At 39.7% G+C, this 26,839-nt stretch overlaps 1 protein-coding gene across 1 annotated transcript; it reads right to left on the bottom strand.

The window, feature by feature from the left end:
* Nucleotides 1–2,130: 2,130 nt before the first annotated feature.
* On the bottom strand, nt 2,131–26,839 carry LOC117409094 (5-hydroxytryptamine receptor 4-like). The gene is made up of 2 exons (XM_034014736.3): nt 26,702–26,839; nt 2,131–3,286 (listed from the first exon to the last, which is right to left on the bottom strand). Exon 2 carries the CDS (start codon nt 3,267–3,269, stop codon nt 2,187–2,189), a length of 1,083 nt encoding a protein of 360 aa, XP_033870627.2. The 5' UTR covers nt 3,270–3,286; nt 26,702–26,839; the 3' UTR covers nt 2,131–2,186.

A 26,839-nucleotide genomic window follows, 5' to 3' on the forward strand; every position in this document is an offset into this window, starting at 1 on the left:
TGGTAATTGAATCCCAGCACAATTGTATATATAGATGCACATCTCATTCACTCAGGGTTGTGTGTTCGTGAGTGGAGAACGGGTGTGGAGAGGAGGTAAAAACTAAAAAGAAACTAAAGAAAATAATTTCTACAATGTGCTGGAAGCACCAGCACCGTACTTGTTTTGTGTTTTGCGTTCGTCCACCCTGTTTGTTAGTGTCTATTCGTTTTGTTTGTCTGTTTATTTTGGCCGCAAGTGCTGTGTCCTGTTTTCTGTTTTGTTCAACCTTTTATTTTTGTTTGTTTATTAAAACACTGAGCGCAACAGCGTCTCAGTTTCAACCCGAGTACTGCCTGTCTGTGTGTGATTTTTTCTGGCCTGATGTCATCCCTGCAGCTAGCCTGTCACAGCCGTGCACTAATCACCACTTGCACTGCGCTCAAGCACTGGCTAAGTGCGAATGCCGTGCGCTCACCCACTAGCGCTGTAGCAGAGGGTACCTAACACCACGTACTGAGTACCGTGCAGCACCGTGAGCTGTTGCACTAGGTCTGAGGCAGTGGCCAAGCACCATGTGCACCACATACCATGCAGCACCATGCTTTCCTGCATTAGCGTTGTAGCAGTGGGTACCAAGCACCGTGTGCACCTCGTGTACCGTGCAGCGCTGTGACTGTGCACTGACGCTGAGGCACTGAGCATCATGTGCAGTATGCATTGAGCACTTGTGCACCGAGATACCTAAGTATCAAGGGCTATGCGTGCGCCGCGGTACCGAAGCACCGGGGGGGGTGCTTCGCAATGTGTCTACCCTGACCGCGCGGTCTCACACACCTGGTCAGCGTGTAGCATGTACCAGGAGGACACAAAGTCGAAGCCACGGTGGGCAAGTTGAAGCAGACAGCAAAAACACGGTAGAAAGACAGTAAAGGGGAAAGCACACTGTTTGTTTACAAGGCCCGACTCACTGAGGTGGCCGGGCCTATGCAGGCCGGCAGGGTCTACTCGACAGCAGGGATGCGTCAAGGCCTAGTCCCATGGAGGAGAGCGTGGCTGAAAGAGTCACTTAACAGTGGGGAAACGGCAAGGCCTAGCCCCGTGGAGGAACTGTGTACTCTCAGGAAGAATAGACAACCACTCAAGGATGACTGCACAGGCACACGCACACACGACAGACAGATACAAAGAGCGGCCTACCACGCAACCAAGGAGGCCACTGAAAGACAAAAAGGCTCTGTCTTTTTCTAAGTCGTTGATTCCAGGAAAGCGGCGAACCAGGTTTCAGCACGAATGCAAGGGAAATACATTCGACTCGATTCGACTCAAGAAGCTCTTTTCTATCAACACACTCAGCTCAACACAGAGGTCTTACTGTACCGTCTTAAGAAGGAAAAAGAGAAACTGGATCCTTTGGATGATAGTTTTATCCCCTCGGTGGACGGGACCGAGTGCATCATCCCAGGAAGGGGCCTATCGGCAGCTCTGGTATAGAGAGCTCAGCAATACCTACCCAATGGGCAGGCATATCCCATATGTAATGTCTTGGTGGTCGTCTTTGAATTGAAAGGGAACCAAGGTGTTTTTTTTTATTGTGGTCTTAACCCATTTCTGACACATTTTTCTTTTGAAAACGAGATAAACAATCCTATATAAAAAAAAATTGGGGAGTAAAAAACATTCAACAGTTTGGTGTACTTTTCTTTCTATGATGTATTTTTTTTTGTTAGGTGATTAAACACAAGCGGAAGAATACATTAGTTAAAATAACTGTGATATTTCAGATCTGTACGTTAGGTCTACATCGGTTTTGCACAAAATGGAGTATGTTTGGGCAGCATTATTCACACATTATTAACACAAATGGGTGTGCCTTATTTATTACAAAATAAATCATTCATTTGAAGAATCTCTGCTGTACACTACAGTACAATGCTGAGTATTTCTCCATACAGAGTATTTTCCTTTCAAGTTATTTGTTTAATAAATAAAAATAAATCGTAATTCAAACCCATTCCCTCCCACTTTACCCTACTGTCTGAGGTTTAGGAATTCTGTTTTTTGTTCCCCTGTCATCACTGTAATTTAAAGCCTTTTTCTCAGGTTAATTAGTTGGATAATTCGTTTTTTGATATGATATAAATTATTGTAAGTTGGAGTACACTTATCTTGACCACAACGAAAATAAAATAGAAACAGAAAAAGTATTAATTGTGATGGGAAGTCTTTGTTGTCCGTTCATTGCCTTTAGTGTTGGAAAGATCGGTGTTGGGTGAAGATCCTGGAACACAGATTTTACAACTGATGATGATGAAGAATGCCCTTCTGAACGACCTGTTGAAGAAACCATACAGGAAAGGGTTCATGGAGGAATTCACGTAACCAAGCCATAAAAACACTTCCCAGAAAACCATGTCTGTCTGGTGCTCTATAAAGGGATCAATGATGTTCGTCATGAAGAAAGGCAACCAGAAAACAAGGAAGGCTCCAATGATGATCCCAAGAGTTTTCGCTGCCTTTTTCTCCCGTTTCAGGGAGCTTTTATGCCTTGGCTTCTTGGGGGCACCTGGATCGGAGCTCTGAAGGTTCATCTGCTTCTCCACTGCGTTTATTTGCATTGCTTGTCTCCGAGCTACCTTGTAAATCTTCCAGTACGCAACAAGCATAATAAACATAGGTAGATAAAAGGCAACAAAGGAGGCCGTAACAGCGTACACTTGGTTGACTAAAAAGTAGCATACATTGTTTGGTAGTTGGTTTTCAATGCCAATCTCAGGAAGTCCTAGCATGATAGGAGCAAAAGATATCAACAGAGGAACAATCCAGCAGATGACAATAAGAACTGTAACCCTCCATTTGGACATTTTGAATCCATATACCAGGGGATTGCAAACGGCATAGTAGCGATCAAACGCAATGCAGCTCAGGTGGAAGATAGAGGCTGTGCATAGCATCACGTCCAGGCTTGAGTGGATTCGACAGAAAATTGATCCAAAGTACCAGCATCCTTCAATCGTTCTGATCATGCTGTAGGGCATAACTGTGAGGCCAACGAGGAAGTCTGCAATAGCCAGTGACAGCACGAATGAGTTGGTTGGGGAGTGCAGTTGTTTAAAGTAAGCAATGGCCAGGACCAGCAAAAAGTTACCAACAACAGTGCTAGTTATCACAGCTATAATAAATAAATACAGAACTATTTTCGATGCTGTGCTTCTCAAACTGGCACATGGTTCAAAGTCTGTGAATCCCGATGAATTTATGCTGCCAACCCATTCAGATGTGTTTGTCATGTTTTCTTAGAAACGTTCTGAAATGACAATGAAAAATATAATTAGTTCTCTCATATAATCAACATACAGGATTTCTTTTTCCCACTGATAAATAAATATTGTAAATTCAAGTTAAGAATTCTTGGCCACAAAACCACCTCAGATACATACACAGTTCACTATATAACCAAAAAAATATGCATACAATTAGTGGGGGAGCAAATGGATCTGAAATGTGTCAAACATACTGTACAAATCCTGCACGGCTTCTGTGTCGTAATTAATCTCACTTTCCCCCCTCAGTGTTTTCATTAATTAAAACAGCTACTGATAGGCCTTTAATGAGCTGACTGGAGTCACTCCTCCCTTTTGATTTCATTCAGGATGCATTTAATGTTCACTGTAGCGAACATGATCCTTTTGAGCTCAGTAAACAGTTACACCAACAAATGTAACCCCCCTCCACTTGGAAATCCAGCTATAAAAAGAATTGCCCTTTTACATAAGATCAAAAGAGGGAACACTAGAGGATCAAATTTGTCCAAACATGTTAAGAGACAAGTACTGTGGATTTACAGTCTTTTTTTGAACAGAGTACTCTTTTGGTTTTCTATAAGGGATTGCTCCCAGCAGACCATTATACTAAGAAAAAATATCATAGACTGTATTCTAGTCCAGAGCTAGTGACTAACAACCTTGGGAATGGTAACGTGACACAGGAGTTTGTAAGTCTGCTGCGTCACATGCTCATTACAGAGCCACAGGTTAACAGGTTTAATCCCCTGACTCTTTACTTCCTTCCATTGGCGCCTAAGTAAATATTAGCTCTGTTTTTGGCAGCCCACAAGTTCCCTATTGACATCTGTCTGCACTTGTGCTGACTTTGAGACTGGGTGCAAACCAGTGGTCATGCACATCAGAAACGAGCGTCCTAACTGCTGTACAAAAGAGCAGGCTTGCCTACAGGTGTGGATATAGGACTTTAACTTCATCTCACCATCAGGGGTCAGAATCCGTAATGGCAATGCCTCACACTGCACTGCCCGTCACAGAAGCAGGGGAACTACATTTGGTGTTTCTGTGGACACTAGAAGCTACCACAAACTATGTAGGAAGCAACTGCGCTGATGAAACGAGTCTGCAGCAACAATACGTAATAATGTTGGTAACTATTCATCCAAAATGCCTTTTCTGTTTTAGTTAATGCACTGTTGGTTACAATGCACAATTCCAAATTAAACATACTTAACATTTAATCCCCCACCCTCGATACGCTTCAATAATGTTGAATTATTATAACTATATTGTTAGAGCTACATGAAATGAGTGATCATAATTTATTCTTATCTGTTCTTTTTCCTCAAAACAGCAATCACATGTTGCCTCGAGGTCAGCCAGAAGCAACAGGCATCTCATACTAAAATCTAAGAAAATAATTACATACTTTTTGGTAAAGTTCTGTAAAAACTTGCTTACAATACACTGTGTGTTCAAGTCCCCCAATGCCCTCTGCTAGTTTTCACACAACAAAAAATGCATTAAGACTTAAACACAATGCTGCCATCTGGTGGCAAAAAAAGCTTGAAGAGCAACTAAAATAAAGAATCCATAAAAATACACTTGGTTAAAAAAATACACTTGGTTTTAACAAGTCTCCAACACATTGCTACTTTAACTGTATCACAGGGAGACTTCTTTACAAACGACACTGTATGTGATAACCCTGTGTAACATAAAATGGAATGCCCCTCAGATTATTCAGAGTTTTTACTAGACTTAGTAAAACAGTTGTTTAGCAAGCACAGGGTCACTTTCCTTCCCTGTCTCCCTTGCTTGGATAGCTTGTCTGCACCCATACCACCTGGGAGCCTGGCTGTTTCAGATTTCAGAAGCTACAGTAAGAAAGGGTGGAAATGGTCACTACGGGGATGGGATATGGGATGTGTCCACGGAAATCATGTGGATCAAAAAATCTCCCTTTCCTCCACGTCACTGTGGTTGGTCCTAACTGGTTAATAAAGACTTGCTTATTATAAGACTTTGTGAAGCTTTACAGCAGTGACTGCACATCGCATTCACTTTAAATAGTTAACAGTTTTCTATTTATTACATGTCATTCCTCTTTGAATAATTGATCATTTAGATCCAAATAAATCAACATATTTAACAGTAATAACCAAAGACAAAAAAGAGAAATATTATATACACAGGGTCGCAAGATAAAAATAAATACAGGGTTCTTAATTTACTCCCCAGCAAAAATCAGAGCTGGTCATTGCTATAATAATAAACAGATGTTAAAGTGCACCAGAAAAGGCTGTTTTTACTTTGAAAGCAAGTTGGGCATATACAGTGTAGTACAATCTGATAAACTACTTTTTAGTATAATGTAATAGCTCTGAGCTTATATCATTTGATAACATATTGTAGCGTGCACGGGGGAAGGCAGCAGCAGGGCTGGTAGTTAACATAATCACACACAGAGACATGAGCCCAATATCCTTGCAAAGGAGCCAGCGCTTCGGAAATGTTAATGGAAGTACATACATACATGCATTCCTATATAAATTGTTATTTAGAACAGCATTTATTATATCTTAAGTACAAAGTATTATTTTGTGTGTATTTTAACAGGACATCGATTGAAATAAACATCTCATGATGGAACTGCACACAGAAAGCACAGATCAGCTTAGCAACTTTTGCTCATATTGATAGAATTGTTATGTGTTGTACATTTTATGATGTATTTATTGATCTGAATTGAACTATATATATATATATATATATATATATATATATATATATATATATATATATACACTACCGGTCAAAAGTTTTAGAACACCCCCATTTTTCCAGTTTTTATTGAAATTTAAGCAGTTCAAGTCCAGTGAATAACCTGAAAAGGTACAAAGGTAAGCGGTAAACTGCCAGAGGTTAAAGAAAAAAAGTTTAGGTTACCAAAAACTGAAAAATAATGTACATTTCAGAGTTATACAAAAAGGCCTTTTTCAGGGAACAAGTAATGGGTTAACAACTTACAGCTGTTCTGCAGCAATGGAAGTAAATTAAGCCTTGAAAGTTGATGCTAACAGTTCCTACAGGTGTCCCAACTTTTGTTGATTACTTACAAACCCTCTGTCTGTATAAAAGCAGTGTTGGAACAGACTGTGTTACTACACTCTCTTAAGCATTATTTGGACAGTATTGTACTGCAGGAAGTAGTATATTGCTCTCATAATGGTGAGGAAAAGGCAATTAACAAAGGAAGACAGACAGACCATTATAACCCTTAAAAGTGTAGGTCTTTCCTTTGGAGAAATTGTAAAGAAAGCCAAGGTGTCAGTGAGTACAGTTTCCTACATCATCAAAAGGCACTTGGAAACTGGAGGAAACTCTGACAGGAAGAGGTCTGGCAGACCCAAAGCCACAACAGAATCAGAAGTCAAGTTTCTGAGAGTCAACAGCTTGCGTGATAGGCGGCTCACAGGACAACAGCTTCAAGCACAGCTTAACACTGGTCGAAGTAAGCAAGTCTCAGTTTCAACTGTGAAGAGAAGACTTTGAGCTGCAGGTTTGACAGGTCGAGTGGCAGTAAGAAAGCCATTGCTAAGATGGCAAAATAAGAAAAAGAGGCTTGCCTGGGCCATGAAGCACCGCCAGTGGACTACTGAAGACTGGAAGAAGGTCTTATGGACCGATGAATCAAAATTTGAAATCTTCGGTTCATCACGCAGGGTTTTTGTATGCCATCGAGTAGGCGAAAGGATGGTTCCTCGGTGTGTGACACCAACTGTCAAACATGGAGGAGGAAGCGTGATGGTCTGGGGCTCTTTTGCTGGATCCAGAGTCGGCGACTTGCACAGAGTGAGTGGCACCCTGAACCAAAACTTCTACCACAGCATTTTGCAGCGCCATGCAATACCCTCTGGTCTACGACTAGTTGGTCAGGGGTTCATCCTACAGCAAGATAATGACCCAAAACATACCTCCAGGCTATGTCAGAACTACCTTAGAAGAAAAGAACAAGACGGTAGGCTTCAAATCATGGAATGGCCAGCACAGTCTCCAGACTTAAACCCCATCGAGCTGGTTTGGGATGAACTGGACAGAAGGGTGAAAGCAAAGCAACCTACAAGTGCAACACATTTGTGGGAACTTCTGCAACAGTGTTGGGAAGAACTTTCCGAACAATATTTGATTTCCATTGTAGAAAGAATGCCACGAGTGTGTTCGGCTGTTATATCTGCAAAAGGTGGCTACTTTGATGAGTCAAAAATTTAGATTAAATTTTGTTAAACAAAACGATTCCATGATTTCTTTTTTATCTCCAATTGTTTATTTGTTCTATGCTTTAATTTCAGAGTACATTGAGACATTAAACTGCGTAAATTTCAATAAAAACTGGAAAAATGGAGGTGTTCTAAAACTTTTGACCGGTAGTGTATATATATATATATATATATATATATATATATATATATATATATATATATATATATATATACAAGATAGTTCTATTCAGATCAGTAAATACTGGGTTTAGCTGAGTGGGGGATGGAGTGGGGTAATGCTGGGACGCCAGAATCACTGTCGAGCCCTCTTAAGGTGTCGTGGGCTAGTTGACAAAACACCAAGGAAGGTACCCGCTTGAAGACCCCAGAGAAGTACCCTACTCAGCTCAGCCCTACTCAGCTCAGTCCAGACGGTTGTCATGATGCATTAGGGAGGCCGACACTGTGGATGATCCCTGAAGCCAGCATTGCAGCCGTTGTGTGTGCTGCTGCGCCAGGGAGGCAAAATAGGCTGATCCCTGGAGCCAGCATTACTTATTTGGTGCTTATCTTGGTGAGAGCTGAGTCCAATATCAGCATGAAGTTTTAACACCTACTCTCATGTAATGGAAATCATACTGTAAATGTCAGTTACCAATCAGAATGTATGAAATGGTGTTTAATAACCTAAGCCTCTCCATGTTTGCTAGTCAGTGAAGTTCATTGAATAACAGCCGTTAGGACTATTCCAATCAGTCTACCTCTCTTTTATCTGTCGCCTTCCAGTCCAGTAATAATAGAAAACTAATTAATACCAGAGGGATGCTAGCTTTATCACAGAACAAGCATTTGCAAGAATGGAATTTAAACCATTGCCTTTTTATTTAAATTAGTGGCTAAGTTTCAGCATGTTTTACTTATTCTTTTGATATTTCAGATAACTTGTTTTTTTATTCTGTACAGTAGTCCATTTTTGGGTTGAGCCCAAAGTCGATTTTTAAATCAATGACTATAATGCAGACATTCTGATAATGTTTTAATTTGGTCAGATTCTGTTCAACTTCAGGACGTGCATCAATTACTTCTGTTTCACCCAAACCCAAATCCAAATTAGAACGCATAACAGAAAAGCTGCACCTCAGCACGATCCCTTTAAGAAAATAAAAGTAGAGCATATACATTTATAGAAGATGACGTGATTGAATGACATAACATGGTGTTGTAGGAGGCTTTGTAAATTGACCAGTTATTTCATGGATCTTTACCTACAACTATTTAAAAAAAGATAGCAGGTTGATGGGTAAAAGCTCAGGGCAATATTCAGTGTTTGTTTTTCGAATATCCCTGTGCCTGCTAATGTAAGCCACATTCATCTTTACTACAGATGTAAACGCATAAACAGTTCAGTATTTGCTAACTTTCAGAAGCCATATATATTTTTAGCTAAAATTGAACCAGCGTTATGTTCTTGTTCTTGTTGAACAGCTGGAAGGGTACCTGGATAAGAAATTACTTAAGGTAGGCAAACGGGCACAGATTCAGCAGAGAAGAACCATTATTGGAAGGGTTATAATTTATTTAGAACCAAACTAGATTAGCATTGCCATGACTGCTAGAGGCAGATGAACAATAGTACACATCTCATGTGTTGATCTTAAAAAAAAAAAGAAAAGAAAAGAAACAGAACCAAAGGTTGTCCAATCCTCTGAACAGACAGCCTAGACTGGATAAAAACCTCTTTTATTCCAGACGTGCTGTGGTATCCTGCACAGTATTGCGTTGGTAGCAGAAAACCAGCTAAAGTGCTGAAGATTTCGTTATTGCTTTCATTTTGTTTGTGCTCAGAGAGATCAGAATCTGTATTTCTCTGTAAGTAAGCAACTTTTGCCCAGTTGGTCCAATGTTATTAGCTGCTGTAGCTCTTTGTAATCTTTATCCCAGGAAGCCATACAGTCTGCAAAAAGATTTTAAACACTGCTCTTAGGTGGATAATAAAGATTACAGAGCCTTGTTAAGAATATGGTGAATATTGGCAGTTTATGCAACTTTTCGGGTTGCAGGGTATTACATGGGACTGTTTATCAAACGTTTCTTTAACCTAACTAAGAGACCTAACCTTAGTCGAGGGGAGCTCATGGAGGTCTGAAAACATAAAGGCACACACTGTACAAAAGCTCATATTTGCAAGATAGCGTTGACAGCTGTTGAACTAATTTAAATATTTTCATCAAACAGCAAAATATATGATTAAGCATGTATAACACATCATCTTTCTTGTTTTTAGGAACATATTATAGTGTTTGATCCACTTTTGTATTTGATGTGTGTAATGTTTATTAATATTAGAAACCATTTACATTTAATAAAGACTAACATAATACACTTTAGCATATTTGCTTATCTATGTTCAGATTTTCTTTGCTTATCATCAGTATTTAAAAATAAATAAATGTTATTGTATATATATATATATATATATATATATATATATATATATATATATATATTATTTATTTATTTACCCCATGACACTTGTTATGGGAATCGTTGTAGTATTTCTTATCAGATTGCACTATTTATTTAGATCCCCAAACAAACTTTATTCAAACTACAGAAATATAGAAACTGTAAAAACTGAGAAATTTCAACAGGAATACAATAAATAAATAAAACATAGACATTTTATAAAACAGTATTTGATATATATATATATATATATATATATATATATATATATATATATATATATATATATATATATATATATATATATTTTTACTTAACCATTCTAGAAAAATGAATTTCTAGAACATAAGCAGAAATAAAAAACACAAACTCTTGTTACATTTTTAAATAATTCCCTGGCCAAAAAAAAATGTATTTATTGTGTATGGAAACCAGGCCCCCTTGTAAACAATGCCCAGTCACAATGGGAAAATCTCCTAGTTAAATAATAAAATAAAATAAAAACAGATCAGCCACTTGTTTCCAATGTCTCGTGATTGGTTTGTGAACTCTATAACTATTCACATTGTAATGTAATGATTTAGAAAACAATTCTGTAGAAAAGAAAAAAAGAAAATAACAAAGAATTCCCAGTGGCAACAACTGGATTCAATCTTATTGACAGCTCTGACTAGTTCTTATTTTATCCCTTACCTTCCTTGCCTGTCTCTTGCTCCATCAGTCCATGCTAGAGCCCACCATCTGTCACCATCTCTGCCTCTAATGATTCACATGTTCAGCAGTACCTTGAGCTGACTGTCAGCAGCGTGGATACACCTCCTTTGAGTGAATCAACAGCTCACTTTGAATAGGGAGTTTTTGTTTTTGTTTGTTTTTGGTAACACTTTAAAATGAACTAAATACCTCAGGAATAACACCTGAATATCGTATGCACTTCCTGTGACTTCTGAAGTAATTAACTCTGAATTCAGCCCTGTTAATTCATGTGGATTGTATTGTATTCATTCCATGTTCCTTTGTAACAAACCCTGTTGATCACATGTATAAGGCATGCATTCATACCTGAATTGATAGATTGTGAGACGTGTTAATCATACATGCCTTACCCTAATGTGATCAACATAATTTGTTACACAGAAACAGAATGAATACTGGTAATTAAATCCACATGAATTAACAGGGCTAATTTCTTAGCAATTTCTTAGCAATTTAAAAATGAATTACTTCAAAACTCAGCGCAATTGTGTTATTCTTGTGGTATTCAGAAGGAATTAATTATGAATTTGCAGCCAATATTTTAATGATTATTTTCTGAATTGCAGTTTACTACTGTTTTATTAACAAATGCAATAGGTTGATCTAATTTACATAATAATATATTATTGCATATGAACCAACATCTACTAAAGTCTGTTAATTCACAGGCATTCAAATGGAGTGCACATCAGGTAATTGTCATGTAATACTTATTAGTGTCCCTGGTGTGTGTTTGTGTGTTGTTGTTTTTTTTGTAAAATAAAATTTTTCACACACCTTTTACTCACAAAGTTGTAATTGAGTATTCGTTTCTTGTCTAGTTAATGTGAAATTGCCCCTTGTTGCTATAAGGAACTAGTCCAGAATTCAAAGCGTACTGTGCTTGCATTCTTGTTAGCAAAGTTATGTTATTTTTGTTTTATAAAGCAATCAATATATTATTTCTGTTTTTTAAGAATCAGTATACAAACATGAAGCATTTTACAATGTTACAGTATTTTATATCTTTATCTAATCCATGAAAGAGACTAAAACAGGTGAAATGCTTTGATAAACTCTATGAAGTGTGTACAGAAAGGACTCAAATAACAATAAGTAATTCAGGGATTTACATCCAGAAATTATATTTGAGCAAGATAACACCTTATAGCCGAAGTGCTCTACTGAAATTAAAGTACAATACACCAGGTTTCAAATCATTTGACTTCACTTAGGTTTCAGCAATAGTATTTACTTAATGCTCTGCTATAGTTGTAAAATCGAGCTACAGAAGATCGCTCCAATACAAATCACAATTCCAGTGTTAAACACCATGGCTGCATCTTTTTACTTTAAATAACTTTTTACTGGCAACAGAAGTTAAAGAACAAAGAACAATAAATATAATAGGCATTACCAGGGGTTGCTACATTACATCCGTTAGGATGCACCACTTAAGGCCAATCACCTGTGTCTTTAATTGCTGGCACTTCATGGCAAAACAGCACAAACAGACAGCAGGCAGCAACAGTCATAAACAACCACATTCAGGAGTGAATATCCTGAGTTAGGTAAACAAGGAGACAGTTACAAAGGGATTGACTGGCTCCAGTGCTTCTTTTCAAACAGGTCCCTTTGATTCTCTTTTATCTTTGTGAATTAATTACGCACAGCTGAGAGTGGTGTTTTTTTTTTTAATATCTTGAATTTCAATTGAGGATCTCATCTTAAGTGTTGTAGCTGGATATTAATTAAACATTGTAATTAAAAGATGAATAAAAGGCATGTTTGCTCAAAACTTGTGTTTCCATAAGCAGTCATACATATGTATGTAAGCGTTTCAGTGGAGCAAAGCCAGCGCATCTGGGCATTGAAAGGATTTAAGGACACAGAGCAATGCTGTTGTATGACATTTACTCAAGATAAAAGAGGTCCTGTTTAATCAAGAATACGATCAAACATTTCATTATCGGACGAGACATGACAACAAGTGGGAATTATAAGGAGGAATGTGTGAGTGGGGAACGCCATTGACCACTTTACTTACAGATCCTTGTCATATCTATTAATGATCTTGTCCATTCTATTGCCTGAGCGCAGCTCTGCTGTACTGATGAATAAAGATGAAAAAAATATTATTATTTTTGTGTGTGTCAAGCGCTTTGGGGTCCTTGTGACGAAAGGCGCTATGAATTACGCACCCTGGTACAACTGCAGTAGTTTGTATTTTATGTTGTCGTAGATCTAAATTGCAATGCTGTTAAACTCTTTCAAACCTGCTTCGGAAAGGCAACATCTGTTCGAACTGTTAGTTTGGATTTCCCTTCTGTAACATCCCATTAACTGAACAAGCCAACAAGAAGGTATGGAGATCAAATCAACATTTTAGTTTTTGAACAGGTGATCAGTATTGTTTATACTGTATTATAACGACACGATAGTTTCAAAACAGATCGGGACGCCGTTTGGCACGCTTGGTGTCCGTGTCACTGAGAATTATTTTTGATAGAGATTGTGAAAATCCGTTTGGTAGTTCTAAAGTTACAGAATGGCGTAATAATTTGTTTTTATAAATTATACAGACAATTGTTTGTGCTCAAATAACTAAAAAATGACTGTGAGTTTAAATAGCGCCTTTGGTAGGCTGGTAGAACTCGTTAATGAGGAGTGCCTTTTTGTGGAACCAACAAAATCGATCAAGTAATTGCCGAGATATTTGGGCTTTTCTTCGCACATGCGTTGTTAGTTTTTTCATAACTATGAAAATACTCCTGCGCACTTCGGTCAAATGTTAGAACGTTCGGTCGCCCATTGATTCTCTTGTTAACTGATGTCTGAGCCGAGCTGAGGAGTGATCCAGAGTGTATAACTGCAGGCCGGAGACCAGCTACGCAGTACCTCTCTTACAAAGCAAGGGCTGCATTAAAAAAAAAAATAATAACAAACTACAAACCTGTAATAAAAAATTGTTTATCCTAGTGTAAGCAGAAATATAAAGCTGAACAACGTATAGCAGCAACGCGTGTTTATGGTAATAGATGAACCGCATTTATTATGTTTTATTTGTATAATTTAAGAGAAATCAGTAACTTATTTTTGTAATACTGCATAAGCCTTGTTGCTTTTGCTAGCGGGACTTAGTCTAAAAAGTAAAGTTGTTTACTTATTGCATTATTTGAGAGGGTGTTACTTCCTGCTTTGCTGTTGTGGTCTGGACTGGAGCAATGGCAATGTAAACAAGAGTGAACTGTTGTTGCATGGGATGGTAGAATTTATTTTGGGTTAAATAAAAGCTATTTCATTGATTTAATGATGCATCAGAGTCCTTAATAAATATCCACAAGTACACAAGCTATGTATATAAATTTACACAAAATCTCAGACTCACCGTCGGTTGTACATCAAATAAAAAATCCACTGTTGTGTGTAAAAAAAGGTATGCAAGTCCACTAATTTCAGAACCTCATTCAACAACAGCTCGTATTATTTGAAATCCAGCAATTTTTCAGTGGCAGTTTTCATAGTTCAAAACACAAATTGCAATACTGACGTAAGCATATCTTGTTCTGTTCAAAACTAAATCCTGGGTACAATGTCCTACAATTACAATTCCAACTTAAAGTTGAGCACAATGCTGGCATCCTGTGATTCTTGAAACGTGTATTTTTTGTGACTACTGTAAGAGTTAAGTCGCACTGTGTAAGGGCTTCTGGTATGAAATAAATAATAATAATTCAACAGGAATTAATGAGTTCTGTACTAGGTCTCCCTAAATTAAACCACCTTATTTGCATGCTGTATAAATACACCAGTTCTTGGATAATAAGGACAGAGAGGTGAAAGAAGTATGGGGAGGGGGTGGGGAGGTCAATACACGCACACACACAGTTCCTCAGGCTTGTCACTCGGACTCCAGTCCAGCTCCTTCCCTCTGTCAGCCGCTCCCTTGTCCTGACACGTTGTCCGTTCTCTCCCTCTTTTCCTTTCACTTCCCTCAGCAAGGTTCCCAGAGGGGGGGGGGGGGGGTAATGACACAGCTGTAGTTGGGGCCCGTCTCATGGTTGACAGTAGAAAAGGTGGGTGGTTCTCTCGCTCTCTTATTATCTCCTCGCTCATATCAGTTTGGCTGTCATCTCTCTCACCCTCACATCATTCTTGCAGCTCTTATATGCTGGCCCACCCCCTCTCGCTTCGCAGATCTGATTGGAGGAGACCTCTTGGCAGCCTTTGCCCTCCGCCCAATCAGCGTCCTCTCCACCTGTCCATCACTGAGGTCCTCCAAGATTCCCGACACCTCTTGGGAATCTTGTATATATATATATATATATATATATATTAGCTCAAAGAGCCAGCATAATTTAAGAAAATATAATAATTTAAGAAAATGGACACTGTAGGCTATGAACGGGGATCACAGATTACTGTACTGTGCAAGTTATTTGCTCTGCAGATGTAATATTATTATTATTATTATTTATTATACTTTATTTCTTAGCAGGCGCCCTTATCCAGGGCGACTTACAGTCGTAAACAAAAATACATTTCAAGAATCACAGTACAAGTATTAATACAATTAAGAGCAAGATAAAATACAATGACTTTGCTTCTAGCAAGTACAAGTATATGACAAAATACGATTCAATAACAGAGCAGATAACAGTGTCAGTGATAGTTACATCAGGATATAATTAAATACAAAATACTACAGATTAAATAACAATTGTGACAGATTACAGTACTCTAAAGTAGAGGATTAAAAGCAGTAAAATAGAGAGCAGATAAGAGCAAGTAAAGCGCATTAAGGAAGAGTGATAGTGTCCAGAGGGAAAAGAGGAGCTCTACAGGTGCTGTCTGAAGAGGTGAGTCTTGAGGAGGCGCCGGAAGGTGGTCAGGGACTGGGCAGTCCCGACATCTGTAGGAAGGTCATTCCCCCCCTGCGGGGCGAGGGTGGAGAAGGAGCGGGCTCTGGAGGCAGGGGAGTGTAGAGGAGGTACAGCCAGTCTTCTAGTCCAGGAGGAACGGAGAGGTCGAGTGGGGGTGTAGGGAGAGATGAGGATCTGGAGGTAGCTGGGTGCAGTCTGGTCAAGGCATCTGTAGGCTAGTACAAGAGTCTTGAACTGGATGCGAACGGTGATTGGGAGCCAGTGGAGTGAGCGGAGCAGTGGAGTTGCGTGGGAGAAGCAAGGCAGAAAGAACACCAGGCGAGCAGCGGAGTTCTGGATGAGCTGGAGCGGACGGGTGGTGGACGCAGCGAGGCCAGCCAGGAGGGAGTTGCAGTAGTCTAGGCGGGAGAGTACCAGGGCCTGGGCCAGGAGCTGGGTGGCGTAGTTGGTGAGGTAGGGTCGGATTCTTCTTATGTTGCTCAGGAAGAATCAGCAAGTGCGTGCCAGAGTGGAGATGTGCTGGGAATAAGAGAGGCAGGGGTCCAGGGTGACTCCGAGGTTCTTAGCTGAGAAGGAGGGAGAGAGTGTGGTAGATTTCAGAGGAATTGAGATAGAGAGATCAGAGGAAGGGGAAGAGGAGAAGGGAAAGAAAAGCAGGTCAGATTTAGAGAGGTTGAGTTTGAGGTGATGCGAGTGCATCCAGGAGGAGATAGCAGACAGGCAGGTAGAGATACGGGAGGGGATGGTGGAGCCAGAGGTGGGGAAGGAGAGGAAAATCTGAGCATCATCAGCATAGAAATGGTATGAGGTGTTAAAGAGTTTGCGGATATCTGAGATTTTATGTGTGTGTGTGTGTGTGTTTGTAGTAGGCCTGATTAAAAATAAATAAATAAATAAATAAATAAATAAATAAATAAATAAAAATCCCAGTGGAAAGCTTTCACAGAAGTCACGTTTACACAGAATTCTGCAGAGAATTTAAAAAAAATAAAAAAAATAATAACTTCAGTGCGTTTCTAAAACTCAGATGTACAAGACTAGCGACCTGCTTTTTATCACCATGTGGTCGAGCAGCTGTTGAGTGGCGTGTGTGGTGACGTCACGGACCAGGAAGTACCAAAACCAAAACAATGGATGGGCGAGTGAAGCTGAACGGTACTGCGCTCAGCGTATTTATTAAATAATAAAACAAAACAAAAGATTTAAACAAACAACAAAACAAAAGGGCATGTTGGCCAAACAAATAAACAAACAAATAAGCGTGCTGGTTTTAGCACCAGCACGATACTTAGCAGTTGTTTTCAAATGTAGTTTCTCTCTCCTCGCTCTCTCCGCTCCCCGTACTCTCCGCTGTACACTCTCTCCCCGAGCACGGACAGCTGCAGGTTCTTATACTCTGGCCGAGGGGTTAACTAGCTGTTAATTATCTTATTACCCCTGGGCCACAGTCTGCATGAGTTTAGTAAGGAATGCGTGACTGTCAGCTAGTTAAATAATCAGTAGCTGATCAGCCACGCATCCTCACAAGGTTTTTAAATTATAAAAACAACAACAAATACGCGGCGCTTTGATCTGTGCTGCAAACAAAAATACAAATAATAATAAATAAATATATAGGGGCGGGACAATCCGCCACACACCAGCTACCCAATTTCGTTAAAGAAAACTCGATATCCCATATGGCACTGCACTGGTCACGTTAAGGTCACAAACGCTTTAGCTGCTGTTTACAATTAAACAGCGATCATGAGCAAAAGAACACAACTGTTGAAACTGAAGTTGACAGCACGGAGGCAAATATGAATGCAACTTATTTCAATTATACAGTAGTATGCAAAAAAAAAACCCTGTTCAGTACACGTGGCTGTAAAATAAGTGCATTATTAAATGTGAAAAGAAAAGGTTTATGGTAAGCGTGTCTTCCATTCTACTTCTACCATTATTTACACTGTGTACATTTTTGCATTTTAACTTTATTTCGTGGTATGTGTGGTTTAGTTCATCTTACATACAAAGCTTAACATGACCAATGGAATAGTCCAATCAATATATATATATAAATAATGCCAATATTGCAAAGCAATTTTTACAGGTATTGTTCCCTTCAACATTTTGTGTTATTATTATTATTCCACATCATTGCACAGACTCCACATAAGTAAAGAAAAAATTCAAATACACTGTCTATTAATGAGAAGTCTGTAGTGTATAATATATTTAAAATGCGATCATACTTGGAAATGTTTGCTTTAATAATAGAGGATGTTGCAAATACTAAGATGGTTTGCAAACCTAAAACTTACACAGAGAAACCCACAATGGAAAAAAATGATGTACTTTCCATTGCATATGTATATAGATATTTTAACTCAGCATTCCAGTAAAAAAATCAATGGAAATTAGAAACAAAACACTACGTTTTAAGTGACAGTAAGAGCTGACAAAGCCGAAAAAGACGGGAAAATGTCAAGTAAGACTGACCTGCCCAGTGGTGGTGACTACCTATGTTGTGTGAAGTGAACCCACCTACTGTACCAGTTAAGCAGTGTGTGCTGGAAAGCCTTGTCAGAACATGGTTGAAGTAAGAGCGCAGTGGCGGTCTTACCTGACAATTTCCTGTCTTTTTCGGCTTTGTCAGCTCTTACCGTCACTTAAAACGTAGTGTTTTGTTTTATATATATATATATATATATATATATAGGTCTTCAACAAGCAGAGCACAGAACATATATAGGCACAGAGATGTGTTCATAAAATATCCTTCTTCTCCAAAAAGACACATTAGTTTCAACTTGGTATATCAGTCTTCTAAGTGACCAGGTTTAAAACACTTCAAATAAAGAAGCAACTAGAAGCAACACTAGTGAAATATTGAGGGCAGTGAATTAGTAAAGGGTATTGACCAAATAAAGGGTAGCGCATGACAATTTAATCACCTTGTAACAGGGGGAGACCTGAGCTGACTCTTCTGACGTGTTCATAGTGCTGCAGGGAGAGGGCAGCAGCTCGTCAATATCTGCCTGTCAGTCATGGCAGTGACACGGAGAGGGGGGAGAGGGGGTGTGCGGACTTTCCTTCTCTCTGAGTGGCTGGGAGGCGGGTCTTGGGGGAATTGCTGACCCTATAAGTTTCATTCTGCTGTTCCCTCAGGTCTGCCCACGGAGACGTAAACGGCGTGCGGAAGCGCTGGAGGAAAATCAGCCGGGACAAAAATCCCGGCGAGACAAATAAATAATAAAAGAAAGAAAGAAAGATTTAGTGGTAGCGGGGGAAAAACTCTTGGGCAGCCCCGATAAAGTGGATAGCAGGCTGAGGGAGCCGCTAGGGTAGGACAGAGACCCGGGCCGTACGAGTAGCGACGGTTGGGGTGAAGCTGCCGAGTGCAGCACTTTTTATTTTGTAGTTTTGTTTACTGTGTTTTGTTTTCTCTGTTTCTGTTGCCTTTTGATTAGTATTTTTGTTCTAACCTCTGTACCCTGTACCGCTCCGGTACAGTTGTGGCTCTGTCGCTACCATAGCTGGTACGGCAGGCCACAGACAACAGCGCCCTCTGCGGGCTGAACCCAAAATAAGTTTCTAATAAAACTGGGCACCTGTGGTGTTTTCAGCCTCATTTCTCTGTCTCCTGTGTCAGTGAATTACCCACCACCCTTCCACACACCTATACAGTGATTTTACTGCAAAATTATCCAATCGTGAATTTTGAAGGAGCAGAGATTCCCTTAAACCAGGGAAATATGATGTTAATGCAATTACCAAAGCAATTGTGCAATATGTAGCACAGCTCATACAAATAAATAGAGATGCAAGAATCTAGGGGAGCAAAACAGTCATTCATAAAGCATTTGGACATGACATTACATGGCATGACAATATTATCTATAACTACAGAGGAGATGGAAAAATCCCCAGCAGGGCTATTGTGTAAACTTGAGTCCCATCAGGTTGTCATCTTAATTGCTTTAATTTATCTCTGGTCGACTGGAGTTTATAAAATATTTATGAATAATTACTCAGTAATTAAACCCGTTGAGTTTAGGAAAGACAAGGGACTTCATTTGATCTCTTGTTAGTGTGAGACGAAAAAAATATCAGATTAGTTGTTGTGCTTCAGTAAAGGTACTTGGACCAAGTTTAATCCAAGCAGTATATATATATATAGTACTGTACGTTTTGTTTGTTTAGCAGTATTACCATTTACATTACAGCCCTTTTACATCCACATTAAATAACAGAACTTTGCCAAGACAGGTAATCAGGTTTAATGCCCCTTATATTTTATAAATATTTTTTACAGATCTAAGAAGGTTGCTGTGGTCCAGGAGCCAGATCCCAATATTTGAGTTGTTGTTTTCTGACAGTATGTATTTATGTGGTATCAAAAGAAAACTTAAAAGGTCAAGAATAATAATTCAACACACATATTCTTGGCAAATGTGACCATCACCTTCAAGAATGTCTGCCAAAGATGCAATAATTTAAAAAATAATTTTTTTTTTATATGAAATAATGTTGTAACTAGGGGAGGGCACCAATATCCATATCGATGATAATTTCCATATCGATGATAATTTCCATATCGCGATATCGTGGGATTACAAAAATATATTAATAAAATACAAACGCAGTACAATCAAGTTTATTTTATATTAAGATACAACAAACCCTTTCAGTCTCGTAGGCAAACACCACACACTTAAGTATTATTTAACCATTTTATTCCATTGATTGGCGTTTAGGAACACTATTTGCATGCTGCATTAAGCCTGGCATTATTTTGAGATATGCGCATGTGTCAGCGGTTCATTGCATTTTGTCTGCAGGATTGCTTACACTATTATTAATGTATTTTTAAAATGTGAACTTTCGGTATTATAAATAAGATGTACTTTTAAAATGTAAAACTAGGGCTGACAATTAATCGCAGTTAACTTGTGCGATGAATGCGTTAATTTATTTGGAGATTAGTTTACATTTTCAAAACTCATTTTTTGTGTTAATACACCGTGCTTGTTTGTGCTCTGCGCCGATTGCGCCTGATCCTGGCTTGATTTTCCCTGTGGGAGGAGCGGGATTGGGGAAGTGCGTGCACCAATAAATAAATAAATAAATAAACAAAAAAAAATCCCACTTTGCAATAAACGTCTCTTTCTGTCTCAGCTAATTGGTAAAACAGTGATATGTGATGAAACAAATAAAAATACATGCGTATATATTTACATATTGGTGAATAACTTTTTTGGTATATTAATGCTGACAGTCTATACATTACCGCGACCTGAAAACTCATCAATTCATCTCACCCTGACAAATACTGTGTCGCCAAAAGAAATAATATAATCATGTATAATAATGTATACGTGTGTTTATATATATATATATATATATATATATATATATATACAGTTTTTTTCCCTTGGTTTAAGTTACATTAAAACACTGAATGCTCATACCTACAGATTGATTACATTTATGGATTTGTGTTCTAGAAAGTGTTCTACAATATGCCAGCAAGCCAGCACAACAAAATGAAACAGAGCAACGACCTATGATCTGTCTAATGAATACTGTATTTTTTTTAATATAAAATAATAATTATTATAATTATAAACAATTATATATATATATATATATATATATATATATATATATATATATATATATATATATATTAAAGGAAACTGATAAGAAAATGTACAGTATAATTTGAAATGCATTAAGGTGAGTAATAAACTGACTCCATTGTGATTTAGCAGTTGGTTCAAACAATTTAACAGCAAATGCTGGAATGTTTCTGTATAATTCTGTGTAAATAAATATAAAACTATAAGGAAGGGGCAACACTGTTCATCTAGGAGATTTTTCTAGTTTTAACTGGGAGATTTTTCTAGTTTTAACTGGGGCCACTTTGTTAAAGACCCTTGGCAGAAAGTTATGATAAGTGTCCACTGTCAGGAAAAAACAGTCACAACTATTCTTGTGATGTTTCAGTAATTTGAACAACTTTATTGGCTCCCAACAATAACAGCCTTGATTGACTCTAATTGTATAATTGTACTGTATAATTATACTTCTACCAGTAGATGGCAGTATAAACACAAATGAACTCTTTATCCTACATCTCCCCCTTTTACTTAATGAAATTATTATTGTAACTTAACCAAAAGTCATTATTTGTTTTATTGTAACACTGTTGGAGATGTGTTTTTTTTTTCTTTTTAATTTAGTCTTTGAATCTAGCTGGCTTGTTAATAACACGTCCTGAGCGTGTTGTAACCACAGGAGAGGGAACTATTGGAGGTTCCAACTCGACAGCTGGCTCGACAGAAGTAGAATCGGATTGAGAGACTTCACTAGAGCTTTCCACTGAACTTGGAATGAGCTGAAGGTGTCTTCGGTTCTGTCGATAAGTTCCTCCCTGAGACTCCACAATGTATGATCTGGGAGTTGCATGATCTTCAGTTATGACTGCTGGACTGCTCCACTCTTTTTTTTTTTTTTTTTTTATAAATTTAGTCGTTGCCAATTAGTTTTTTTTATTATTTTCTCCCCAATTTGAAATGCCCAATTATTTTATTATGCTCAGCTCACCGCTACCACCCCTGCGCTGACTCGGGAGGGGCGAAGATGAACACACACTGTCCTCCGAAGCGTGTGCCGTCAGCCGCCCGCTTCTTTACACACTGCGAACTCACCGTGCAGCCGCCTCAGAGCTACAGCGTCGGAGGATAACGCAGCTGTGGGCAGCTTACAGGCAAGCCCGCATGGCGCCCGGCCAGACTACAGGGGTCGCTGGTGCGCGGTGAGCCGAGGACACCCTGGCCGACCTAACCCTCCCTCCCCCCGGGCGACGCTCGGCCAATTGAGCGCCGCCCCCTGGAAGCTCCCGTCCACGGTCGGCTGTGGAATAGCCTGGACTCGAACTCGCGACGTCCAGGCTATAGAGCGCATCCTGCACTCTAGCGAGTGCTTTTACTGGATGCGCCACTCGGGAGCCTGCTCCACTCCTTTTGAACGTCCAATTTCATTCTGACCAGGTCTCCAGGCTGTAGCTCAGGCAGAGGTCTTGCTGAATGTCTTCAGTCATAAAACTTTCTATAGGACAGTTTAGCACATTTATCTGCTTGCTTTACTCTTTGGAAACTTGGCCATCGTGGTTTGAGAACCTTTGGAAGTGTTAGGAGAGTTAAACGAATCTGTCGCCCCATTAACAGCTGAGCAGGGCTGTTCCCTGTCATAGCAGCCGGAGATGCTCGGTAGCTCAACAGTGCCAGGAACGGGTCCTCCTGTTTCAAAATCTTCTTAGCTGTCTGAACTGCTCTCTCGGCAGCCCCATTCGCTTGGGGGTAGAATGGGCTTTATGTTTTGTGTACAAACCCGTAAGTCCTTGTGACAAAGAGCGAATGAATCTGAATCAACAATCTCCCTCTCGACCTGTGAGAGCACTGTACAGCAGGAATTGCGTGCCCCGTACTGAATGGTTGGGCAGTTCATTCCGGGGGCAGTCGGAAGCCGGCCATTCAGGAAAGGGATGGCGTCACGGTACCAGGAGTCCCCGCCCTAGTACGGTAAGCAAAGTTTCATTCATGAATTGGAGGATACGTGATTGAACTAGCTATCGGAGGGGGCGGGGCTGAGGGTACTTTAGGGGGACGTGACGCCATAATCGGTTCCTTTGTTGTGGTTGATGGGAGGAAAACGAGGACTGTTTGGAAGGAGAGTTAAGTGTTTGGTTTGTTTTTGCAATCGTGTGTGTTTTGTCTTTGACAAACTGATTAAGCACGGATCTGGGAGCTGCAGCCCGAGGCCAGCGATTCACCCGGACTTCACCGCACCTGCACTTAACCGGCAACATTGTATCCAGCACCGCACCTGCACCCGAGCACTCACTGTCCGGAGACGTGTCTGTGTTTGTGTTGTGTTTGTGTTTTGAGATTATTATTTCGGGACTGCAACCCCTTGTTTTGGCGCTGGCAATACCCATTGCTGGGTAGAGCCAGCTTTATTATTTAATTGATGGTCAAGGAATAAAAAGGAACTTGAACCGTGAACTTTGTGTTTTGTCCTTGTCTGGAGCACCTGCATCACCAATTCACCACGCACTACAACCCACACGTTCACAGTCCTGCTGAAGGTTTTGAATTCTACCGAATTAAACTGAGGCCCGTTATCCAAAATTAATTGTTGTGGAATTCCATAGCGTGCAAATAAGCATTTGAGCTTATTAATCACCATTTTGCAAGTTACTGAAGGCAAGTGTAATATTTCCAAAAATCTGGAAAAATAGTCCACTACTACTAAGTACTGCTGACCTTTCAACTCACACAAATCTGCAGCAATCATCATCCAGAGTCCCTCTGGCAAATCCGATGGCATCAAAGGTTCTCTGCGTTGAGCTGGTCTTGCAATCTGACACAGTGAACAGGAAGCGACTTTGTTTTTAATCGCAGAACTTATCCCCGGCCACCATACTGACTGAGCAGCACGCTCTCGGCACTTTTTCAGTCCAAGGTGTCCATCATGAATTCGATCCAGCATCTCTGCTCTCATGTCTCGAGGAATAACAATACGTGATCTATAGGTCAAAAGTCCTTTAGTGGAACTCAATTGATTCCTGAAGTCAAAGAAGCTCTTCGCCTCTGGTGCTACACTGCTAATGCATTGTGGCCAGCCTTGCTCAACATATTGCATTACAGTTGTTAACTGTACATCAGAAGCAGCAACATGCCTTATTTGTTGCAACTTAACATCAGACGTTGGCCACTGCTTTTCCACCATGTCCACGTAAGCTTGTACTTCCTTATTCAAATCATTGTCTTCAGTATTCTGTAGTGGATGTCTTGACAATGTGTCAGCAATGAGAAGACTGCTTCCAGGTGCATGCTCAGTCTTTGGGTTGAACCTCATAAGCCTTATCAGTAATCGTTGGCACCTCAAGGGAACTTGATCCAAGTCTTAGTGGAACCAATGGTTTGTGGTCTCTTTACTAGTTGGAAAGATTCAAGTCCACAGAGGAAATGTGAGAATTTTTCACAAGCCCATACACAGGCCAGGCATTCCTTCTCTATTTCCTTCTCTATATATTTACGCTCTGCAGAGGTTAGTGTCCGTGAACAAAATGCAACAGGCTTGAGAACAGAATCCTGTTCTTGCAGTAATACTGCTCCTAAACCATAACTGCTGGCATCAGCTGACACCATGATTGGTTTAGCAATATCAAAAAATGCCAATACTGGAGCATTAGACACCAATGCTTTCACAGCGTCAAAAGCTTCTTCTTGTTTTGGACCCCACAACCAAGCTACGTTTGAGCTTAGCAAGTCATTCAGTGGCTTTGTGGTGACAGAGAGGTCTTTCAGGTATCTCCCCAAGTAGTTTATCATTCCCATGATTCTTCTAAGTTCCGTTATATTAGTGGGTGGTTGCAGCTCCTGGATGGCTTTCACTTTCTCTGGATCAGGACTCAATCCATTTTTGTTGACTCGATGTCCCAAAAACTGAATTGTGCTTTGACGTAGTTTGCATTTTTCTTTATTCAGTTTTAACCCAGATGCCGATTGTGTTAAAAACTTTGTCCAAATGTTCCTCATGTTCTTGCATGGATGCTCCATAGACAAGAATGTCATCCATGTAGACTGTTACACCCTCCAGGCCCTCTAGCAGCTGTGCCATCTTGCACTGGAAGATTTCAGGAGCACTTGTTATCCCAAAAGGCAAACGTTTGAAGCAGTATCTGCCTACTGGAGTAATAAAGGTTGTCAGTTTTGTACTTGACTCATCCAAAGGGATTTGCCAAAATCCGCTTGAGGCGTCTAAACTTGAGAAGACTGTAGCCCCAGCTAGTCTTGGAATAATTTCTTCTAGAGTAGACAAGATGTACTTTTCTCTGAGAACTGCAGAATTTAAGTGCTTAAGATCAACGCAGATACGTATTTTTCCGTTCCTCTTTACTACTGGCACAATGGGGGCACACCACTCAGTTGGCTCTTGAACTCTTTCAATTACATTTTTACTCTCCATACGTTTTAATTCAGCTACCACTTTTGCCAACAGCGGGGCAGAAATTCTCTGTGCTGTGTTCACACTATAAGGTACAGCATTGGGCTTCAGCATTATTTTAACGGGCGCTCCTTTCAGAAGACCAATGTCTCCAAAAGCCTCGCTATTAACTGCACTGACATGTTTAATCAGTCCCATACTATGTGCTGCACTGCGACCAAGCAAGTTATCAACTTTAATTTTTCTGATCACAAAAATATTGAAACTGTATTTCCTTCCTTTGAGTTCTGTTTCTGCATTAAATTGTCCCTTGCATTGAAGCCTTCCCCCCTGGGGAATGGAGAACAACGCTGCTTGACTGTAATGGTGGTCGTGTTTTCAAACTATTGTAAGTTTGCTCTGACATCAGAGACGTGTCAGCCCCTGAATCAATCTTAAAGTTCACATTCGTTTTACATAACTTTAAATTTACTCGCCAAGCCGGTTCAGAATCATCTTCACACTCTACTGACCCCAGGAAAAAGTTGTCGTTCTCCGTTTTTACTTCCAGCACAGTTTTTGTGCGGCATACCACTGCATAATGCCCCTTCTCGCATTTTCTGCAGACAGCGGCTCTTGCTGAACAGTATTCATTATCTGCATGATCGTGATTGCATCTACCACATCGTTTTTTAGCTGTGTATTTTCCTTTCTCTTGTCTTGATTTATTATTATTCCACCGTCCTCTATCTGCGGGCGCATTGCGTGGCTTATAGTTGGTGCCCCTGTGGCCTATCTCTGCCAAATCCTTAGGTTCACTGTCAGTAACACTGTTCTGAATTTTTATCAGTTCGTAATGGCGAAACATTTCTATTGCATCATTCAAAGTGAGTGTTTTCTTCATTTGTAATCTCTCAGACAGCTTTTTGTCGCTTATTCCTATTACAATTCTATCTCTAATCTGTTCTTTGCATCCCCGAACTCGCAGTGCTCCGCCATTTCATACAAGCTCCTAACAAACGCTTCAACCGTCTCCCCGTCACTTTGGTATCTTTGGTAGAAACGCGCTCTTTCGTGTATTACATTTCTTTTTTAAATGAAATAGTCATCATACCTCTTAAGCACTGCATCATAATTGCCTCCCTCAGTTTCGTCTAGGCCAAACGAGTTGAAGATATGTTCAGACTCCTTCCCCATGGCGTAGATGAGAGAGCTGACTTGTACAACCCCTGATTCTTTATTTTAGTTTCGT

This window comes from Acipenser ruthenus, chromosome 2, assembly GCF_902713425.1.
Source record: "Acipenser ruthenus chromosome 2, fAciRut3.2 maternal haplotype, whole genome shotgun sequence".
NCBI classification, from domain to species: domain Eukaryota; kingdom Metazoa; phylum Chordata; class Actinopteri; order Acipenseriformes; family Acipenseridae; genus Acipenser; species Acipenser ruthenus.

Coding starts and splice junctions, on each gene's coding strand:
- LOC117409094 (XM_034014736.3), bottom strand. CDS start 3,269: ATGACAAACACATCTGAATGGGTTGGCAGCATAAATTCATCGGGATTC.